The sequence below is a fragment of the Bombina bombina genome, chromosome 3 (genome assembly GCF_027579735.1).
Source record: "Bombina bombina isolate aBomBom1 chromosome 3, aBomBom1.pri, whole genome shotgun sequence".
Taxonomy (NCBI): domain Eukaryota; kingdom Metazoa; phylum Chordata; class Amphibia; order Anura; family Bombinatoridae; genus Bombina; species Bombina bombina.
In genome coordinates, this window is record NC_069501.1 from 446,103,535 (window position 1) to 446,120,536 (window position 17,002).

A 17,002-nucleotide genomic window follows, 5' to 3' on the forward strand; every position below is an offset into this window, starting at 1 on the left:
CTATACATTATAGCAATCTAATTGCGGTTGTTGTAGTATCTCTCTTTTTCTAATTGATTATCTATTTACTTTTTAGCTTTGAATTGAAATAGCTTTTTACCCAGGAACTTTTTTAATGTAGCTAAAGATCTGCAAGGCTGTCTTCTGCTCACCTGCAGTGGATGCAAATCGGAATGTTGTCATCTTGTTGGAAAAAATGCATGTCTTTTATGAGATCTAAAATATGGTCTACTGAAGAAGGTACATCATGGTCAGGCCAATTCTTATAATGAAGTTGGTGGACTATTCGTGTTTCCTGTATGCGCAATAAGCAGAAACAAATGTAATACTGTGATAATATTTTTCCACACATTTTAAATGAAAAAAAATCAAATAATGAGTTATTAGTCACTTTTATTTTAGTTACCCATGATACAGAAAAAAAGCAACCAATAAGTATAATTTTCTCTCTCTAACTTGTGACCTACAGCAAAACATTAGGGTCCAGATTCCTCTTCACTCAGTTACGTCACATCTGTCTTTCTACAATTTCCTCATGGATATCTTTGCTCTAACTTCAGCTCATACTCTCAAAAACTAGGCTTTTATTTAACTCTCACCCCCCCTATCAGAGACACCCTATACCAGATATCTCTCAAAACTTCAAAATATGAATTAACTCACTAATTTTATCTAATGTTGATTTCTCTTGTGTTGCTCCTATTCTTTGAATCTCTCTCTACGCTGCTCTATCTGACTATCTCCTACGTTGCAAGGCTGTAAGTGTTTGTTGGAAGCCCAGATATTTAGATTTAGGCTTCATCTTGACAAAATAAATCTTGAACTGCCTTGTCTCTCCACTGAAACTAAAATCCACATGACAAGCTACCTCACACTTTTTGTCTCCTTAGCCTTTTAACCTATAGATTCTCTTGCATTCATTTGTATTGTTTGGTTTGATTTATGCATCACTATTTATTTTTACTGAGGTTAAAGATCAAAACATAACAGACCAATTATGATCAGTTGTCATTCTGTACTTTTACTATGTATCCAGTGCTACTGAATTTGACAGAGCTTTACAAATCAATTATAATAACAATAACATAAGGACATGAAACCCATTTTTTAATGAAGGGGACTCCACTTTCAATCGAGAGCCTTATGTCATATTATAGTAAAGGGGTTGGTAAGGGCCTGTTAAGAGTTACTAGAACCCCAAACTAGGAGCAATGCTAAAAAAAATTAAAACTACCTTTCATTTTGAAAGACATAGGATCACTCATTTGAAATAGAAGGATTGCCTTTTTCAATAAGAGGTCTCTTTTGTGAATTGTGGGATTGACAGAGGGGCTAACCCCTTGATGATTGTGTTCCTTGCTTATGGTTCTAACAGGTGTTTACTATTGTGAGGTATAGTGTGTGTTGCATGTTATTAATAAGGGTCTTTGTAGCCTCTATCCCCCATTTAGTAAATAAATTAGGTAGGTTATTGTTATTTTTATGTCAATCAATTACTAATAACACAAGTATGAGAACCAAAATAGGTAAAAGGGGCTCCAATCTTTCCAAAATAGGGTTTCATAATCTCTCTGTTGCTTATAATGGGTGATAGGAATCTATAAGAAACCCCCCCCCCCCCTTTACCAAACACCTCCCTAAAGCCATACTAGGTGATCTTCATTACCATGGTGATCACATGCAAATGAGAGTGGCATGTAAACTCCAATTTAAAAGAGGAGAATTATCTCTTTTAAATAAGGCTTCTCATTCACCTCCATTTAAATTAAAGTGGAAGACAGAAGAAAATCCCTTATTTACAGTGGAGCATGTTTCAACATTTTTAATGGCGATAACAAGCATCCTAGGTTATAAGAGGAACTTCTCCCTAATTAAATGAGGGGTTTCTTATCCATCTAGGTCAAAAGGGGTGGAGATATGATCTGCCTTAAAGGGCACTCCCCTGCTTGCACTTTTTACAGGGGATTAAAATTTTACTGTAATCACCTGCATCATAGAGGAAATTTGCTCAGAATCTGCATTCTGGTGATTTGCAATATTGCTATAGTATTAAGTCAATGAAAAGTATTAGGGGATTTACTAACACAGTGAGAAGTTTACTCTTCTGATGGATTGGAATAAACCTCCCTATCTAAAAACTAAGGGCTAGATTACAAGTGGAGCAGTATTTTGCATTTTCCATATAGTGAAAACTCCGCTAGGATTTAAATTCAACTTGCGCTGATATTACAAGTTGAAAGTAAACATTTTTTTTCACCAGCGGTAACCCGACTAGCGCAAAAAGTCGAAACTCGAAAATTGTGATCGCGTTTACACATTCCCCCATAGAAGTCAATGTAGAAAAAATTGGGAAAAAAAACCTCCCCAATCTCTCACACAAACACCAAAATATATTCGCAATATCGCTAACCCAACATGAAATTATGAATATTTCATTTCCCAATGCTATTTATGTAACAGAATATGTTCTATTTATTCATAAATAAATATTTATAGATATATCTGATCTTTTTTTAAGCAAATATATATTTATACCTATACCTATATATATATATATATATATATATATATATATATATATATATATATACATATATACACAGTATATATATATATATATATATATATATATATATATATATATATATAATATTATATATAGGTATAGATATATACAGATATATATAGGAGTATCTATTTATAAATTTATAAATACTTAAAACATATTCTGCTATGTACAGAACATTGGAATGTGAAATATTTACAGTAAATAGATAATTAAAAAGTTTATTAAATATAAATATTGCATAAATATGCTTTAACATGTTTTCAGCTGCTTCACAGGAAAAGGCTCCAATGCATTTTATATATGTCTATATATGTATACATATACAGTATATTAATGTTTTTATATGTGTATATATGTCTGTAAATGCATACTGTATATACACATATAAATACATTAATACATACTTATACATATACATATATATATATATATATATGTATATATATAAGTATTTAGATATGTGTATGTATGTATGTATCTCAATGTTAAAGTCCTTTGCAGCTTTTTTTTTCTTCTTTTTTTTTTCTTACACCGAGATCTCATATCTTTGAGCCCTTATAAAAAAATATTAAAATAATTTTTATTAGATATTTTTATTATGAGTATAACTGTACTTCGTAATGTATTTTTGATGTGTTTTGTGACAATTTTTATTTTCCGAAAACAGTTATTTGTTGTAATATGAGCACAATTTTACACGGAGCACAAATTATCGCGAAAACCCTCACAAAATCGTATGCGCACCACTTGTATTCTAGCCATAAATATGTTAGATAGGTTATTGTTTTACATAGATTGTTACAGTGTGAAATAAACTGTGTCATCAGCAACTGAACTTACTCAATATCAACACACATTTCTAACTATACAACCGTTGAATTATTATTCACTTACATTGCCATATGTTGCATGCAGGGTCCTGATAACATAATCAGTTTTTTTCTCCTCATATTTCTAGAGAGAGATATTATAAGAATACTTCAGTGTGTGAAGAAAATAAGTCAATGAGATCAAATCTGAAGCATAAGCCACTTACACATGTGATGATAAATGGACCGAACTGTAGCGCTTCGGGTCCCAACTCGGCCCAGTACCGCTCACACTTTTTCTGTGGAAAATTTAAGAATAACACGTCAGACATTTTAGAATATATTAGTTTGACATTCAGACAATGGATTGCATTATTCATTGCTCTAACATTATATTCTTGTTAGGCATAATAATTCATATAAGTCTACTAACCATTTATTTTTAAAAAATGTCTGAGGTAAAGCCTAGACACCACTATGTGGTCTTTTACTATACTTTTATCTGGCATCCACAGTCTCACTTTTAAGACACAGAGGCCTAGATTACAAGTGGAGCGCTACTGATACACAGGGTGCTCTATCTATAGTGCACAGTCTTGTATTACAAATCAATGATAAAATATACTTTCAATGGATAGTGTGGCTGACTCTTTTTTAGCGTATCCTATACTTTCAATAGATAGCACAGGGTGCACTATTATAACTCATATTACAAGTGGTGAGTTATTTGTTGTGTGTGACATAATAGCTCTTAAAAATGAGCGTGCTTGGAGATCTGAAGTATTATGTTAGGGCTAAAGTAAAAGCATTATAAAACACTTTTATAATATATAAAAGAAGTTCTTGTGTATATACATATATACATATTAAAGGGGCAGTAAACCTAGAAAATAATGTTATATAATTCTGCACATAGTGCAGAATTATATAACATTATATTAGTGCTAGCTTTATGTAACATAATATTGCCGCTGGAATTTTTATTAAAAAAGAGGGGTTTTCAGACCCGCCCTCTGTGCTCTACTGAGCGGGTCTGGATTTCCCTCTGAGCGCATCTGGGCAGCTGTCTAGTCAATGTAGCTCGCTCCTGCTGTCAGCCAGAGCAGGAGCGAGCTACATTGAGTACAATGGCGCGATCATGCCAGTCAGTGACTAGACAGCTGCCCAGATGCGCTCAGAGGGAAAACCAGACCCGCTCAGTAGAGCACATAGGGCGGGTCTGAAAAACCCTCTTTTTTTTTAATAAAAATTCCAGCGGCAATATTATGTTACATAAAGCTGGCACTAATATAATGTTATATAATTCTGCACTATGTGCAGAATTATATAACATTATTTTCTAGGTTTACTGCCCCTTTAAATGTAAAATACAGTATATGTTTATGATTAAGAACAATTTAAACAGTGATTTAAAAACATAAGTCATATCCACACACATACATATACACTTTTGATTCCTTCCCAGTCCAACACCTTGTCATATTTAAATCACGGTTAAAAGACTAACGCTTCTATTTTGCTTTTTTTTTTTTTTAAAACAACGTTTTTTATTTTGTTAACACATGTTCCAATATACATCAGCAAAATCCAAAACATATCATACACAATAAATTATATATGCTTGGAGCAAGTACACCGTTATATCTTCCAAATTATCTTTAGTTTGACAATCATTTGATTCTTAACAATATGATTGGAAGTTATCATACCATTCCTTGACCTAAAATAAACATTTCCTATTTCTCTTCCAATTTCCCAATGGCTGTAGATATATATGTATATTTTTAAACCGATTTTATTCAAGTTATTTCTAATTACAGAGTGGAAGACGCAGCTTCCATAAACAACAATTTTTAATCGGTAATATTTTACATTTAAATCTTCCAGAAAGGGAAAAGAAAGAAAACCTTCTTGCAAGATTACATTTCCATTTCCAAGGGTCTTTGTGATGGTGAAGAGAAAAGGAAAGAATGAAGTTATTGCATAAGACTGATTAGTATATTTGGCTTATTAAGTATGGAGTGTGACTGACGACTAGGGATGGGCGAATGTTTCGCAACATTCGAAATACGGCACAAATTTTAACACATTCGTTCGTTCAAATCGAATTTCGAATGTATACATAACATTCTAACATTCAATTTTCGAATGTTCGGTTTCGAATTTTATGATTACATTCGAAAATATTCTTTTCGAAAAATTCGAATTTAGATTGTAATAGTATTTCTAATGCTTTTTCTTTAAATGTAATATTCTAATTATGCAATATTCGAATTAGAAAAATTCGAATTTATATGTTTGTAATAGTTTTTCTAATGCTTTCTTTAAATGTAATATTCGAATTATGCAATATTGTATATAGAAACATTCAAAATGGTATATTTATATCTATTATGTATCAATTTACTGGATTCCCACCCTACCACATGAACTATTGAACTTCTGAATAGTATTTGTTAAATAGAATGTTAAATTCGAAATTTCAAATGGGGACATTCGATATAATTATAAACATTCAAATTCGAAAGTGACATTCGAAAACTGTAAATAACATTCGATTATAGAATTTTTAAGAATATTCATTCTTATCAACATTCGAATTTATAATTCGAATTTCAGTAATAACATTTGTTCTACATTCGAAATTCGAAAATTTACACATTCGCCCATCCCTACTGACGACTCACCTAATTTTGTATCGTACAACCAGCTATTCCTGCATTTGTCATGTGTATTTATGTATACAATTTGGTTTGATTTAATGTGTGGTAGTTAACAATCATTAAACGGATCAATTTTGACTGTTTGTATGTGAGTTTTTATTTCTTGAGGTATTGTTCCCATAGATTAAACATTTTTGCATGTATATCCATTTTAGCATTTTTAATATAGTAATATTCTTCTATTTCTAGGAATTCTGAAACTTTATGTATCATTATTAGAGATGGGGCTTCTTTACTTTTCCAGTTTCTAGCTAGAAGGTATCTGGCACTGTTAGTCATTATGTAGAATAGTTTGAGGTAGTGTTTAATTATGTTTTTAGGAGGTTTATTTAATAGCCAGATTAAAGGGTATAGGAGAATTTGGATATCTAAAATGTTTTCTATTTCTTCTATAATAGTTCTCCAGAAATTCTGAATTGTGTTACACCGCCACCACATATGGGCCATATTATCATGTGCATGACCACATCTCCAACAATGGGTGGATCTGTTATGGTACAAGAGGTACCATCTATGTAACATTTTTAGGTTAATTTCTTGTATTTGAGAGAGAAATTGAAGTTTTCGTGATATTTTTGAAAATAGATACACTTGTTTGCGGCAGTATTATTATTCCTAGATCTTCTTCCCATTTTTCAAGGAAGGCCGGTATGGGCCCTGGTGGATTATATGTTAATATTTTATATATTGTTGAAAGGGTATGTGATATTGGAGGGGGTCTAACACAAAGGTGTTCAAAGTTAGTTAATGGTCTAACCATATTTCTGGAGTGCTTATGATGGACGCGGGTGTATAGAAACCAATTGAAAAAGTAAGTGTATCCTTTATCAATAAGATCTGAGTGTGATAGTATTTTTTCATTTGATGTTATAAAGTGTATTGGAATGTCTCTGTAAAAGGTATTTGGAGCATCTCTTAAAGTGTGTGTCCCTATCGTGAATTGTCCATTGTCGATAAGTGAGGTTAAAGGAGAAGGTTTCGAGGATATATTGGGGTGTGTGTCTACAATAGCTTCCCATATTTTGTATGTTTCCGCTATCAGTGGAAAGCTGGTGGATGGTGTGGGCAATAGTTGTTCTAAATTTCAGCAGAGTTTTCCTAAGTGTGGTATGTTTGACATTGAGTGTTCAAGTTGAACCCATCTTTTATGCTCGAAATGTATGCACCAATCAATAATCCTTTGTAAGAATATGGCTTGGTGGTATTTAGTTATATTGGGTATTCTAGGCCTCCTTGAAGTTTAGGGGTTTGCATATTTTTTTTTAATTTACTCTAGCAGGACGTCTATGCCAAACAAAGGGTTTGAATATAGTTTTTAGGAAGTGGGATTGGTAGGGCTTGTAGTATATACAGGAGTCTTGGGAAGTTATTAATTTTTAGCACATTTATTTTACCAAACCATGACAGCCTTTTAGAAAGCCATGATGATAGGTATCTTATAATTATTTTTTGGATGGGAAGAAAGTTTTTTTTTGAAAGTCTTTTCCAGTGAGGTGGTTAACTCTATACCTAGATAGTGTAGTGAATAGGGACACTATGTGAATGGTGTTAGTTTTTTAACTCTCTCTAGGGTAGGTTTATCCAGGTTAATTAAAACTTTAGTTTTGGATATATTTATTGTAAAGTTTGAAAGTAGTTTAAAAGTGTTAAATTCCTACAATAGAGGAGGTATTGAAGTTTGAATGTCATCTGCGAATAGAGACATAACATAAGTTTGAGTTCCTAAGTGTGGTATGTTTGACATTGAGTGTTCAAGTTGAACCCATCTTTTATGCTCGAAATGTATGCACCAATCAATAATCCTTTGTAAGAATATGGCTTGGTGGTATTTAGTTATATTGGGTATTCTAGGCCTCCTTGAAGTTTAAGGGTTTGCATATTTTTTTTAATTTACTCTAGCAGGACGTCTATGCCAAACAAAGGGTTTGAATATAGTTTTTAGGAAGTGGGATTGGTAGGGCTTGTAGTATATACAGGAGTCTTGGGAAGTTATTAATTTTTAGCACATTTATTTTACCAAACCATGACAGCCTTTTAGAAAGCCATGATGATAGGTATCTTATAATTATTTTTTGGATGGGAAGAAAGTTTGTTTTTGAAAGTCTTTTCCAGTGAGGTGGTTAACTCTATACCTAGATAGTGTAGTGAATAGGGACACTATGTGAATGGTGTTAGTTTTTTAACTCTCTCTAGGGTAGGTTTATCCAGGTTAATTAAAACTTTAGTTTTGGATATATTTATTGTAAAGTTTGAAAGTAGTTTAAAAGTGTTAAATTCCTGCAATAGAGGAGGTATTGAAGTTTGAATGTCATCTGCGAATAGAGACATAACATAAGTTTGAGTTCCAATTTCTACTCCTCTGATCAACGGGTTCTGCCTAATTTTTGTAGCAACGTTTCTATAAAACAGGCAAACAGCAGAGGGGAAAGGGGGCATCCCTGCCACGTACCGTCCTAATGGCTGTAAATATAATGTATTCTATGATAAAATTTCAGAGTCCACAAAACAAATAAAAAAATAAATTAATTAAAAAAAGACAATATATTTATATATATCAAATTTAGTGACGGAGGGGAAGCAATCGCTATGAGCTTATACTAAGACAGAAGGTGACCAACCGGTTGGCTTCTAGGCTAATACTGGTATGGTCTTTGAATATATCAAATATATGGTGCAGACCCTTATGTAGAATAAATGAGTTTACATAGAAAGAATAAATCCTGGAAAGAAAATACAAAAGACCAGGATGAAAGACAGGGAATTCAGCACTCTTTTTCAAAATTAAACTAAAGCTCAAAAACCTTATTCAAAATGTGTCAACCTCCAAGGCTTGTGTAGCTGTAAAGGAGAGAACTCTCTGGCACTTACTGTAAATTACATATATATATACAAAGATAGAAAAACGCAAAAAGACCCAATTGGTAGATATGATCTCTTTATATGAATATCAAATAGCATAAAAAATACAACATATTATGTTACAAACCTGACCGGTCAGGGGATAGTGTCTATACCAAAACAGAAATTATAAACATGATATGTGGTTATTTTCACAGGCCTGTGGAGCCATGTGTGTAAACTGCAGGATAAGAATGGGGGACAATAACTTGACTACTACACCCTACTGCTTGCGGCACCTTAGTATGTAAGGCTATATGCCGGGCAGATTACTATATGGGATCTAAGTAGTTACAGTTAGTGTACCCCAACACCTATGCAGAAGTATTAATGTTCTTAAAGACTGATAGCACATATACATGTAACTATAAGATATATTTGTGGGGGACTGAAATACAAGCTACTACACCCAGCTGCTTACGGCACCTTATAGGGTTAAGGCAAAATGCCGGGCAGGTATATGAATGGGATCTAAGTAGGTTGTGGTGCCGTGCCCCAAAATATGTACAAATATCTTATTGTCATGCAAACAAACAATTTAGCACAGTAGTATACAGCGAGGCTGGCTGTATACTACTGTGCTAAATTGTTTGTTTGCATGACAATAAGATATTTGTACATATTTTGGGGCACGGCACCACAACCTACTTAGATCCCATTCATATACCTGCCCGGCATTTTGCCTTAACCCTATAAGGTGCCGTAAGCAGCTGGGTGTAGTAGCTTGTATTTCAGTCCCCCACAAATATATCTTATAGTTACATGTATATGTGCTATCAGTCTTTAAGAACATTAATACTTCTGCATAGGTGTTGGGGTACACTAACTGTAACTACTTAGATCCCATATAGTAATCTGCCCGGCATATAGCCTTACATACTAAGGTGCCGCAAGCAGTAGGGTGTAGTAGTCAAGTTATTGTCCCCCATTCTTATCCTGCAGTTTACACACATGGCTCCACAGGCCTGTGAAAATAACCACATATCATGTTTATAATTTCTGTTTTGGTATAGACACTATCCCCTGACCGGTCAGGTTTGTAACATAATATGTTGTATTTTTTATGCTATTTGATATTCATATAAAGAGATCATATCTACCAATTGGGTCTTTTTGCGTTTTTCTATCTTTGTATATATATATGTAATTTACAGTAAGTGCCAGAGAGTTCTCTCCTTTACAGCTACACAAGCCTTGGAGGTTGACACATTTTGAATAAGGTTTTTGAGCTTTAGTTTAATTTTGAAAAAGAGTGCTGAATTCCCTGTCTTTCATCCTGGTCTTTTGTATTTTCTTTCCAGGATTTATTCTTTCTATGTAAACTCATTTATATTTATATATATGTATACATTGTACCAAGATCACCTTGTATGTTTATCAATTATTCCCATTTAACACTAATCAAACAATTATTTTCATATAGATAGGCATTTTAATGTGTCTTCAAAATTACCTAAAGTTTATGCATGCTATATAAGTTTTTAGACCTTAATGGGGGGAGGGAGGAGGGAAGGATACAACATAATTACCCCAACCATTAAGGTCGGGAAATGTCCTGCATAGATATTTTGTTGAACGTAGTCTGAGTTAAGAAATTGTTTCACCAATTGCCCTTGGGAAAATTCCAGGAAAGATTCAAATATGACAAGCCATTTCTCAAAAAAAGATCTTAGTTGAAAATTATTGGGGTTTTGCAAATTACTTTGCTCCAATGGTAATTGCAACATTACGGCTTCCTTAAACTCTGTAAATTTTGGAGCCTGTCGAGCTTTCCACTTTCTCAATATGAGATTACGTGCTAAAATCACTAGTGTATTAATTAATTTATAGTTTTTAGGTACACCCATATATTTATTTAAGAAAAATACATTATAGGCTGATATTTCAAACTCCAATAGGAGTCTTGAATTGATCCACTAGTTTATTTTAGCCCAACATTGGGAAATATTTGGACAGGACCAAAAACAGTGAAATATATCTGCATGTGGGGCACCGCACAACATCTTTTAAAGTAAACACGTTTTTTGTACCATTTGGACAATTTCTCAGGAGTTATATATATCATGTATCAATTTTATATGTGATTTTCTCCAAGGTGTCGAGATCTATGATTGAATAATAATTTTAATACTATCTTGGATGTCCTGCAGTCTAATATCAGGAAAATATTTTAGCCATTTTAATTTGATCTTGCAAAGGAATTTAGTATAGCATAAAAGGAGCAATGGAGTATATCCCTTCCTGAAATAACCTAATTCTAGTAGAAAGTAGTCCCAGTGTCCCACTCATAATAAATCTAATTTTCAAATCAGCAATATAATGTTTGATTTGCAAATATGCAAAAAAATCTTTGTTGGTTAATCCGAACCTTGTGCGAATGATATCAAATGATTCTATCGACATATCAGCTCTCACAAGTTGTATTACCCATCTTAGTCCCTTGCTCTTCCAAGTTCCAAATACTTTATTAGAGGTACCAGGCAGGAAATCTGGATTGCCCTGGATTGGAAGAAATGGCTGCAAGTTTGAAGTGTTTTATATCAGGGAAAGCCATTCCTGCCACTACTCTAGGCTTCATTAACCTCATTAAAGCTATACATGGTCTAGTTTGTTTCCAACTTGTACAGAGTTTATTAAACAGATTAATATCTGATTTATGGAGAAACACTGGGAAATTTTGTATCAAGTACAGTAATTTCAGGAATAAAATAGTCTTTATTAACATTATCTGGCCTGTAAGAGCTATAGGGAGACTTATCTAATCACCCAATTTCTTTTTGAATTCTTTGAAAAAATTTGGGAAAGTTTAATTTGTACCATTAATGCAGATTTTTACTAACGATTACACCTAAATAATTAATTTGAGAGGATTCTTTGAATGGGTGTTTAACATGACAGTATGCAGGTTCACTAGCCATAATAGTTTGGACTTAGATAGATTAATTGTATTGCCAGAAATGGCTCCGAACAAGTTAGCTTAAAATAAAGTACTTGCGCTTTTTAGGAGAAAAAATAAGCTTTTATCTACATAAAGTTCGTTTGCATGCTCAAGACGTGAAAAATTCTACACGTGATGTCAGAGCAGTCACGTAAAAGCCGCCATCCATCTATACTCGGTAACGTCTCACCACATTCAAACAAGTGAACTGACCGGCTAAATAGCACGCTGTGTTTGATCTCCTTGATATCACTAAGTCGCTCTATATTTGTTCTCCCAACAATTGCGAGAACCGCATTCACTTTCTAATATCATCAAGGCAAATACTTTAGCCTGAGGCCAAGGCTAATTTTTTCTCCTAAAAAGCGCTTTATTTTAAGCTAACTTTTATTATTGCTACAAAGCTAATTAGTAGTCATTAATTGTTATAAGGGAGACGTCCCTTCTATCATGTTTTATATGTTTTAGAGGATAAATTTGTATTTTATTAAATTGTTATTCTAATCTTATTAGAGCTGTTTCATTTTGACATATTGGTTTATTTTGATACATTTTGTACTTCTGGCAACAGACTATTTACCATACTTGCTACACATTTCAATCACTTTTATATTATATCTCTGATGTTAAGTTAACATCTGCCTTTAATAGATATTACACTTATTTATATATAATTTAACCCGTGCTTTTAGCGCTTAACTATTTTCACTAACTTTTGCACACCACGTTTTCTTGGAGGGAAATCACTAGTTGAGCAGGGTTCTTATATCCTCTAAGCGCTTCAACTTTTTACCTGTGTCCGAACATGTGGACATCATGCAAAAATTTTGGTAAGTTTGTCTCTAAATTACTCCGAAATAATAATAAATCATCTGCATATAAAGATAACAAACAATTCTGTCCACCTATTTGAATGTCATTTAAATGTTGCTGAAGTAAGATGGCCAGTGGTTACAACGAAATATTAAAAGCAAGGGAGATAACGGGCATCCCTGTCTAATGCCTCTTTGAATATTAAAATTATCAGTGTTTGAGGGGGAACTTCCGGGCGGCAGGCCATGACAGGTCACTTAATTGCTAGCTGCTACAAACTTCCTAACTAATCTACTAAAAATCACCCTCTAAAATCATCATCACCTAACCAAACATACCACAAGAGATGCAGCTAAAGAAGCCCATCAACCAGTACTAACTTTTAATCTGATCAAGGCCAGCTGCAATTAACCAGAGACTTTTTGAGGTTCTGGCCTCCCACCCAACCCCCCGGCAGAGCGCCCTGGGCCTCTGTCGTTAGAAGGAACCTGGAGAGTTTTTATCCTAGCTACTTTCAGTGGGGATTTAAATACCAAACATTCCGGAAGGAACCAGAGGATACCATACTACTTGAACAGATCGCCAAAATCTTGGATCAACACTTTACACGGCTCAAGAGAGAAGTAGCTATAGCCTAGGGAAATGGTGCTGACACAATTCAACAGAACAATATGGTCATAAAGAGCGCAGTAGCGCCTAGCCTGGAGCCTGTCATGGATAGTAAACTTTCAGCAACGAGGCTGACTGAAACACCTCTATCAAATGGACACCTCTTGGAGAGAGAGCTAGTACAGGTTGGCAGTGAGTATTTAGAAAAAATGGTTGCGGCAAATCTCACCACACCAACTCAACACGCTATCATATTATATCTAGATTGCATGTTGTCTCCGAATCGACCTACCCAGAAGAATCAAGAAGTCCAGCACAACATCCCATTGACAGACACCCAGACCTCACAGATCACTAAACCGATAAGGAGAGAAGGTCGAATGCCTCCCGTGGTACTGTATATAACGTAACTAAAATCCTGTATCATTATGAAGAGAGCATACTAAAAGTTTCTAGTTTAAGATTGCTAGCTATGAGGAGGCGCATCCAGACATACAGACAAGCATGCTCAAGTCTCTGCTGCAGTCCTATATGCCTCAAGTCGCACATAGGTACACTAAAGACTGGGGTGGGTTAGACCCTAACATACCTACAGACTAAAGAGGTGAGCAGTGAACTCCTCACAACTCCATAATTATTTGAACATTTTAAGTCACACAGACTTCTCACCATGTACCCGAGAACTTAGTGTGCTTTGGACTTCAAGTAGATAGTTATGTGACAGCTCAAGTTAAATTGCAGTAACTATATCTGGTTATGCAAAAACTGGATATTTCCTATTCATATTTCCTATTCATATTTACCCTTTAACAGGCTGTTGCAGAGACTAAAGTAACAAGCTATAGATTTCATTTATATGTGTAATACCTTGTTTTTGTTGGTTTTATTCACAGTTACACAAGTTGTTTAGTATAAAAGTTGAGTAGGAAGCCATGGTGCTGGTGAGTGCGGGTCTTTGCTGTTTCAGCAAGGCTGACCCATCTTGCGCTGGGAGGTATGTGCAAACATTAAGTATTCAGAAGCCTCTTCTTCCGTGGGGACCTCGTCATGTCTGTTAATGTGCCAATATCTTGTGATTCCGTGAACAGCAAGTCAGGCTTACCTCGGAGTGGTGTCCCATTTTGTATCAGTGGAATCCCATTTGTCACAGTTCCTTTGTGATCTGCTCTGTATGTGTCTGAAGCCAAGGAGGGTTGCTTCGGTTTCCAGGTGTCCTTTGGTGTAAAAAGGATTATTGCGGCATCAGGGCTACAATGTTGCTTTATCTCTGAATGTACCTACTGATGTTTATCAATCTGACTCTCCATAGCTAGGCAGTTCAGAAGGTAGTCGTATGGTGCCCCTTCAATTAGTTGATTCATAAGGTATTCAAGTTTTGCGGGCAAAACCACAAGATATGCTGAGCTGCCCTCTTCTTCTTTGTCCGCCATAATGACGGATTGTTAATTCTCTGTTCCTAATAGTCTTGCAACCATAAAGTGGTGTCAAGCAGTGCTGTACAGACACGCCCCCCTTGCCTCAAACAATATTTTATTGGATAACTCCAGCAATTCTTAAAAGTACAAGCTACTCATTCTTTAATGTAACAGGGGTCGGTTGGGGTTGCGCTGTCTGCGGCCAAGATGGTGAGATCCTAGTCCCAGCACTCAATAGGAAGATATTTTGCATTTAACCCCATGATTAAGGACGGGGCGGGCCGGGCCTGACATGGGCGGGGCCGGGTGTGATGTGGGCAGGGCTGTGCGGATTTGAGAGAGAGAGCTCAAAAGAGGGGGGATAGAGAGAGAGCAAAAGAGGAGGGATAGAGAGAGCAAAAGAGAGGGAGAGAGACAACAAAAGAGAGGGGGGAGAGCGCAAAAGAGAGGGGGGGGAAGAGAAGGGGGAGAGAGCAAAAGAGAGGGGGGAGAGTGCAAAAGAGAGGGGAGAGAGAGCGCAAAAGAGAGGGGGAGAGAGAGAGCAAAAGAGGGGAAATACAGTAGAGAGCGCAAAAGAGAGGGAGAGAGACAGCAAAAGAGAGGGGGGAAAGCGCAAAAGAGAGGGGGGAAAAGAGGGGGTAGAGCAAAAGAGAGGGCAGAGAGAGAGAGAGCAAAAGAGAAGGGAGAGAGAGACCAAAAGAGAGGGGGAGAGCGCAAAAGAGAGGGGAGAGAGAGCACAAAAGAGATTGGGAAGAGAGGGGGAAATAGAGAACAAAAGAGAGGGGAAAGAGACAGCAAAAGAGAGGGGAAGAAAGCAAAAGAGGGGGGGACAGAGCGAGCAAAAGAGAGGGGAGAGCGCAAAAGAGAGGGGGAGAGAAAGCGCAAAAGAGAGGGAGGAAAAGAGAGGGGGGAGAGAGAGAGAGCAAAAGAGAGGGGGGAGAGAGAGAGAACAAAAGAGAGGGGAGGAGAGAGAGCAAAATAGAGGTGGAGAGAGAGAGCAAAAGAGGGGGATAGAGATAGCAAAGAAAGGAAGAGAGACAGCAAAAGAAAGGGGGGAGAGAGAGCAAAAGAGGGGGGATAGAGACAGCAAAAGAGAGGGGAAGAAAGCAAAAGAGGGGGGGACAGAGCGAGCAAAAGAGAGGGGGAGAGCGCAAAAGAGAGGGGGAGAGAAAGCGCAAAAGAGAGGGAGGAAAAGAGAGGGGGGAGAGAGAGAGAGCAAAAGAGAGGGGGGAGAGAGAGAGAACAAAAGAGAGGGGAGGAGAGAGAGCAAAATAGAGGTGGAGAGAGAGAGCAAAAGAGGGGGATAGAGATAGCAAAGAAAGGAAGAGAGACAGCAAAAGAGAGGGGGGAGAGAGCAAAAGAAAGGGATGAGAAAGAGAGAGAGAGAGTAAAAGAGGGGGGTTAGAAAGAGCAAAAGAGAGGGGTAGAGATTGAGCAAAAGAGAGGGAGAGAGAGCAAAATAGAGGGGGAGAGAGACAGCAAAAGAGAGGGAGAGAAACAGCAATAGAGAGGGGGAAAGACAGCAAAAGAGGGGGGATAGAGAGAGCAAAAGAGGGGGAGAGAGACAGCAAAAGAGAGGGGAGAGAGAGCAAAAGAAAGGGGGGAGAGAGAGAGCAAAAGAGGGGGGATAAAGAGAGCAAAATCAGAGTTTTTCAGCCTTTCCTATAGAAGTCTATTACATGAGGGATTTAGCTTGGCAGTGCTATCTGACCACTTACATATTATTACACAGGTAAAAGAAGTGAGGGCGCTAGATGTAGCTGAAGATATCAAATTACTCGTTAGGTGTAAATCAAAAAATACAATTTATTAAAAGTTCTTAAGTAACTCTAATAATCTATAAAAAGAGGAACGTCTCCCTTAATCATTAGTAAATGGTTAAAAGGATTTTCTACATTAATAGTGTATCAATATATATGTTAGAAGTATCAATTGTACAAACAACAGTTATGCCTGTAACATTAGTGCCCCATGGCAGGGAAACAAAGTGCCAGAAAGAAAGTAAATATCGTATAATCGAATACTGGTTAAGCAGAGTCTTAGTATTGCTGTATGCTCAGATCCGCTGTCATAGAATACCCTTATGTTATTTGTATGTATACCACCAATATTTTTTATATTTGCACTGGATTGATACCAATTTCAGCAATATTCTGTTCTGGGAGGAAGGAAACCAAGAAAACGGAAATCTATAGAGCAACTTAACTCCTTTTAGAAGGGGATTTCTT

The 17,002-nt window shown here is 35.9% G+C and overlaps 1 protein-coding gene across 1 annotated transcript in view; it reads right to left on the reverse strand.

Moving 5' to 3' along the window:
- LOC128652383 (tyrosine-protein phosphatase non-receptor type 22-like) overlaps positions 1-17,002 on the reverse strand; it is a 180,430-nt gene that overhangs the window by 132,983 nt on the left and 30,445 nt on the right. The window contains exons 6-8 of the mRNA XM_053705321.1: positions 3,606-3,677; positions 3,464-3,523; positions 153-295 (exon numbers count right to left, since the gene is read on the reverse strand). Of these exons, the coding sequence (XP_053561296.1) occupies positions 153-295; positions 3,464-3,523; positions 3,606-3,677 (275 nt within the window). The remainder of the gene's footprint in view (positions 1-152; positions 296-3,463; positions 3,524-3,605; positions 3,678-17,002) is intronic.